This window comes from Rhinolophus hipposideros (genome assembly GCF_964194185.1).
Source record: "Rhinolophus hipposideros genome assembly, chromosome: 2".
In the NCBI taxonomy this organism is placed as follows: Eukaryota; Metazoa; Chordata; class Mammalia; order Chiroptera; family Rhinolophidae; genus Rhinolophus; species Rhinolophus hipposideros.
The window spans coordinates 71,599,703-71,605,649 of record NC_138048.1 but is presented as its reverse complement, the minus strand read 5'-3'; the positions used below and the strand labels follow the sequence as shown (position 1 = coordinate 71,605,649).

Sequence of the window (5,947 nt, the reverse complement as noted above, 5' to 3'; positions counted from 1 at the left end):
TCATTCTTTTAATCAAAGTTTCTTATCATTATGAAAAAGTAAGTCAGATTAAGTATTTATCCAGTAAGAAGTGCCCTAATTGCCCTCTCCGCATCTCCTCCTTTCTCTGATTTGCAAAGCTCTTGCTAGCACCAACAGCAGAATACAAAATTCAGGCAATGAATATGCAGAACTAGTGTATGAGAGCACTCATGAGTGTTCAATCAAATTAAACTTCTCACACACTACAAATTCTCTTTTCTTCCCCCCCAACTCTTTCCAGACCTATGTGTCCCCAATTCCAAAATTAATCTTCAATGTCCTCCCAAGTTCTGCTGTGCTATGGCTTCCGTTTTTGAACAATAAGCGATGACTTTGCTCAGCAAAGTGCTTGGTCATGTATTAATGCTAGATTCTGTCCAGGCCCGAGAACTTTCATCTTTCAGAGTGGAGAGCTTCCTCTGGGGAAAGGGTTCAAATCCCAGAAGTTTGAACACCGCCACCCGGTACTTCTTGGACATGATGTTGTACAAAATAGGGTTGATGGCAGCACTGAGGTAGAAGAGGACGAAGGACACGAGGTTGCAGTATTGGCTGATCTGAGCAATCTCCAGGGAGCCAGGCTCGAAGGACTTGGAAAATAAGTAACGCCCAACATGGAAGGGCAGCCAGCAGAGGATGAAAGCAAACACCACTACAGCTGAAAGAACAAGGGGAGAGAGAGCATCAGTTCAAGGAATGTCAAGGCAAATCACATTCTATTTGGAAGATGCAGTTTTGTTTTGATTATGTGTGGTGTGACCAGTCACTTCAGTGAAACATTATGTTCTGCTCTTTTCCATTCCTCCATTTTCACCAAGATTGAGTCTGTCTGGATCAACAGTTCAACCATTGTTACTGAGCTTCCAGTCATTTCTATTTAATAACTATTTGACTTATTTTGAGATTGGATTGACATATTGACTCAAGTGACTAGGCCGTTTATTCACAATTGTCTACTGTTTTATAGTATGTGTTAGACACAACCAAACACATATGAGATAAAGTGGTTATACTCATCCATAGCTAGGTGTCAGCATTTCCTGGGGTACAGATTTCTTGAGTGTGATATAAATTCACTAAATTAAAATCTCTAGGAAGGAAACCAGGACCCCTGCTTTTCTCTTTTCTATTTTCCTTTTTAAAATTTCACAGAGGATTGAATTTGCAAGTAGGATTGAGACAATGAGGAGGAGGATTCTTTGCCACCTACAATGGACACAGTAAAGTATAAAAACAACTAAAATTAATTATCATCCATCCAAGCCTTCATTGCACGCACGTGAAGTAATTTTTTCAAGACTTCTGAAATTCTAGATTCAGTTTTTAAAATTCAGAAATCAGAAGAAAAATAACAGAAAATATTTTAGTCCTTGTACTACTTTAGTGATGCCCTTCAAACTGTCAAGGCAAAAGAAAATTAATAGTAATGTTAAGACACTAATGAGGATAATTAATGGCTTAAAAATAAAGTTAGAGGAAATTATTAAACTTATTTTGAAAACTAAGTTGCATAGTAGCAACTGACTGCCACAGTAGCCACATGATTATTAGAGTTCCCTGAAGGTTTACACTCTGAGTCATATTGTGAGAATCACTGGTCTAAAAATTGAAAAATTTTGGCACTCCTTGAATAAACTATCACTTTAATATACAGAATTTTAGGAATTGTAAAATTACAAATACAAAATCATCTTGGAATGGTTTCTAAGAGCATTAAATAAGCAAATAAGCATACAATGTTGACTGTAATATCCAAATAACAAAGAGTACAGTTTCATATTGAAAAAGCAAGTAGAGTTAATATTTTGCTTGTATTGTTTCACTTGTACCAAACATGTACAAATACTTAAAGAAGTTGAATTCATGCAGTACATAGTCAGCACACTCTAGTCATGACACTGCATCCAAATGTTCTCTGAAGGGCCATTGGGGGAGATGGTAAGTCCTGTCAGCTTCCACAAAGTCTCCCTCTCTCATGCTGGAAGCCTGCCTATCCTACCTTATCCTAGATTGTGCTAGTCTTTTCTACCTGGAGAGATACGTAATCATGAAAACAAATGGAGACTCCAGCATTGATTTGTCACTGACTTCCTTGTAAAGCTGTACAAACAGCAGCAGGGTAAACAGAATTGATTCAATTATTTGAAAAAATGCAGGGCATAAAGCAAATCACAACAGTGAAAGAAAAATGAATCATTTCTGGCAGAATTATCCAAATTGATCATGTTTTTGGTAAAATTTACCACTGAATACTTTCTAGATTTAATGCTTGCTTTTCTTAGTGTAACTTAGCTATCCACAAATTCTACTTGAGGCAGGAAGCTTAACCTCACCTTTAACACTTAAAGACGACAATACATATTTATGAAATATTCCAGTTTTGAAGCAAAGTTTCTGGGCTGATATAAAATTCACTTTAGGGAAATACGCAAGCAGGACTTTTTTCCATGAAAGAGAGAAAGGCAAGATAGGAAGAAAGAGACACAAAGAGACAGATACCAAAAGAGGGAGTCAAGAATGTGACTAAGTTGGGGGTGTGAGAGATGGGGGGGAGGAAGGGAGGAGGGAGAGAAACAGATAGATAAACAAGAAAGCAAAAAAAGTAAAAAAAAAAAAAAAAGAAGAAGGGAGGGAGGGAGGGAGGGAGGGAGGGAGAGAGAGAGAGAGAAAGAAAGAGAGAAAGGAAAGAGAGAGAGAGTGAGAGAGAGAGAGAGAGAGAGAGAGAGAGAGAGAGAGAAAGAGAGAAAGAGAGAAAGAGAGAAAGAGAGAAAGAAAGAAAGAAAGAAAGAAAGAAAGAAAGAAAGAAAGAAAGAAAGAAAGAAAGAAAGAAAGAAAGAAAGAAAGAAAGAAAGAAAGAAAGAAAGAAAGAAAGAAAGAAAGAAAGAAAGAAAGAAAGAAAGAAAGAAAGAAAGAAAGAAAGAAAGAAAGAAAGAAAGAGAGAACCTTGAGGACAGGGACGTGCACAGGACAGAGAACTTGGAGACCAATGGGAGACCTCAAGACCGAAACGGGAGAGAATGATTGAGACAGATGCACAGAGAGACAGAGACCGAGAGAAACAGGAAAGAGAGGTAGAGACTCAGGGAGAAGGTGGAAATGGCTGGGAGAGGAGGGCACCGGGGAGCTAAAGCCCGAGGGCGCGCGGAGACCCACCCAGCATTTTGACGGTTTGTTTGTGGTGCTGGTCTCTGAGCGAGGCGCCCACCGCCGCCTCGCCGCGTTTCCTGCGCCACAGCTTCCTGCCGATCAGGCTGTAGAGCACAGTGAGGCAGAAGACAGGCAGGAAGAAAAAGACGCTGGACACCCACACCATGACGGTGAGCAGTCCGGAGCGCACGGCGAACTCGGTGGCGCGGCACTCGTTGGTGTCCCGAGGGTCAGTGCCGTTCTCGTGCTCCACGCCGACCAGCACGAAGATGGGCCCGGCGCTGCAGAAGGCCACCGCCCAGATGACCAGGATAACCAGCTTCACCCGGCCTTTGGTCACCACCACCTTGGCCCGCAGCGGGAAGCAGATGGCGAAGTAGCGCTCGACGCTCAGCGCGGTGATGGAGAGCACCGTGGCGTAGGTGCAACTCTCGCTGACGAACTGGAAGAGTTTGCAGAGCAGGTCGCCGAAGTTCCAGGGCCGGTACTGCCAGAGGCGGACGAGGTCCAGGGGCATGCAGAGGAAGATGAGTAGGTCGGAGAAGGCCATGCTGGACAGATAGAGGTTTGTGGTGGTGCGCAGCTCGCGGAAACGCGACACCACGAGCATCGTGAGCAGGTTGCCCGCGATGCCCACCACGAAAAGCGCCACGCAGGTGGCGGTGACGCCCGCCAGCAGCGGCGCAGGGAAGAGAGGCAGCAGCTCGTCCACCAGAGAGTCGTTGTCGGCGGGAGCGTCCCAGGCCAGGTCCGGCAGCGTGAGGTTGAGCCCTGGCTCGTCACTCGGCGTCGCGTTCCACATGCTGCGGGGTCAACTTAACTAGCTCTGCGATGCGACCGCGCTGAGAGACGGACAGGGCTGGTCCCCGAGATGGTCTCCTGAGGCGCCGAGAGAGTGCGAGGGAGGAGCGGGCGCGGGTGCGTAGGGAAGATGCTTGGAGAGGAAAGAGGGAAGTGAGAAGCAGAAGCCGAGGTAGAAGGTGACATTGAGAGACTGGCGCGGGGAGGAGTGGAGAGAGGCAGGCAGCGACACACACACACACACACGGTGAGAACAACAGAGTGATCCACCGCTTTTTCTGGAATCCCCCCTTCCCCTCCTCCGCTCCCCCACAGTCTCCTTCCCAACCCAGCCTCTAGGCAGCCTCTACACACGTACCTGCCGCCGAAGCCGCCGTGCCTCACCTTCGCGATCTCACTCCAGCTGCATCTTGCGCTTCCCAAAGCGTCCCGACTCATGGGGACCAGGACACCGGGCACTGAGAAGCGGGAGCGCGAGGAGCTCTCTCTCCCCAGCGTTGGACGCTGACTGGCTTGTGTGGCCCAGAAGCGCAGGTCACTCCCGGGTGGGGGCGGGGACGGTGGGGGAGGCGCGGAGAACGCCTTCAGTTGATGGGACCCGAGTTTCTTCTCAACAAGGGGTAGAGTTGGCTATGGCCCTGGTGGGGAGAAGAAGCGAGCGTGCCCAACCGGGTTTGGGAATGGGGGTACGAAGTGGAAAAAAGAGAGACTTAGTGTTTGTGTTTTGACAGGAGAGGAGAATGGTGCGCCTGTGGGAAGAGCTGCACGCGGTCTTACCTATCAATGTGTTGGGAGGAGAAACAGATTCAGAGACATGTGGCCACTTGTTCAAGGTCACACAGCAACTGGGGAGTCTGGGACTAGACTCGGATCTCCCACCAATTTGGACTGTTGAGCCTGAAAAGGCAAAATGTGTACCTAAGTCGGTTCTGAACCCCAGCCCTTATTACCGTCCCAACGCCGCGTGGTAGGGGTGAGCTGTGTAGATTACTTTTTCAGGTGCAAGCCTGGGGGGAGGAAGGAAGGAGTGGCATAAGGAAAGGAGCGTGGTGGGAGGAGGCTGGAGCCCGCAAAGGAGGAGGAGCAGAGGCTGTTAGGCTGGCACATCGAGGGGGCACAGTAAACATTTTTTGAGGCATGATTGAGGGAGATCACCCATTCGGTAGCTGTGTTCATTTGGGCAAGGTTGTCAACCTTCTTACTTTAAATTTCAAGGGTGTTGTAAGGACCCCTGGGAGTGGTTGCCAAGGGTCGGGGACAGAGTGAGCACTCAAGAAATAAATGTAGGCCGCGTTGCTGTTATTGGGGTTGCTGTTGAGTGGCAGGAGCTGCGCCTGCTGGGAATTGGTCGGAGGTCGCCCGTATAGTCGCCAGGTGACTCCCCTGGATGTACCCTGCCCGGAACCTGTAGTGGACGACCGAATACGTGAGAGTGGCGGCTGCCGGCGAGCGCTCCAGCCCTCCGGGCCACCGGACGGTCACCGGACGCAGCTCGGGATAGCGTTCAGCACCGCGGCCAGCGACCCGCTTCCGCCCGCGCAGTTCTCGGGGAGCGGCGGTGCCGCGGTTCTGAACTTTTTCCCCTTGCGCCTCGGCACGTGAATTCTGCTCCACGAGGAAGCCAGGGAGATTCCTCTCAAGCACAGACCCGCGTTAAGCGGCTGCGCTGACCGCGCCTATCCGCGCTCGCCTGCCCCTGGCCTAGATGAGAACCCATTCACTGTGTATGACAGAGGACTTTCCTGAAGCATTTTAGTGGCTTTGCGCATGCCTTTGACAGATGGTTTACATCATATCCACCACCAGAATTGCTAATACTTAAAACCCCGCAAAGACCCAAGGCTGGACGTACGCACACGTGCATGGAATATTCCACACCTGAGGACAGACTGCATGAGGGACGTTCGGTACAGATAACCTACTGGACACACATGCTACATAGGTTACCACCGGTGTGTTGCAGATGTTGGAAGAAACT

The 5,947-nt window shown here is 48.4% G+C and overlaps 1 protein-coding gene across 1 annotated transcript; it reads right to left on the bottom strand.

The window, feature by feature from the left end:
• Window positions 1–267: 267 nt before the first annotated feature.
• Window positions 268–4,496, bottom strand: GHSR (growth hormone secretagogue receptor). Its single transcript, XM_081072589.1, has 2 exons — window positions 3,175–4,496; window positions 268–679 (listed from the first exon to the last, which is right to left on the bottom strand). Exons 1-2 carry the CDS (start codon window positions 3,968–3,970, stop codon window positions 375–377), a joined length of 1,101 nt encoding a protein of 366 aa, XP_080928715.1. The 5' UTR covers window positions 3,971–4,496; the 3' UTR covers window positions 268–374.
• Between the last annotated feature and the right edge of the window lie 1,451 nt (window positions 4,497–5,947).

What these genes read in the sequence shown, in the direction of transcription:
- GHSR (XM_081072589.1), bottom strand. Translation starts at nt 3,970, where the DNA reads ATGTGGAACGCGACGCCGAGTGACGAGCCAGGGCTCAACCTCACGCTG. An exon ending in ACAAACCGTCAAAATGCTGG is followed by an intron (nt 680 to 3,174) that starts GTGGGTCTCCGC and finishes TTGTTCTTTCAG; the next exon opens with CTGTAGTGGTGTTTGCTTTC.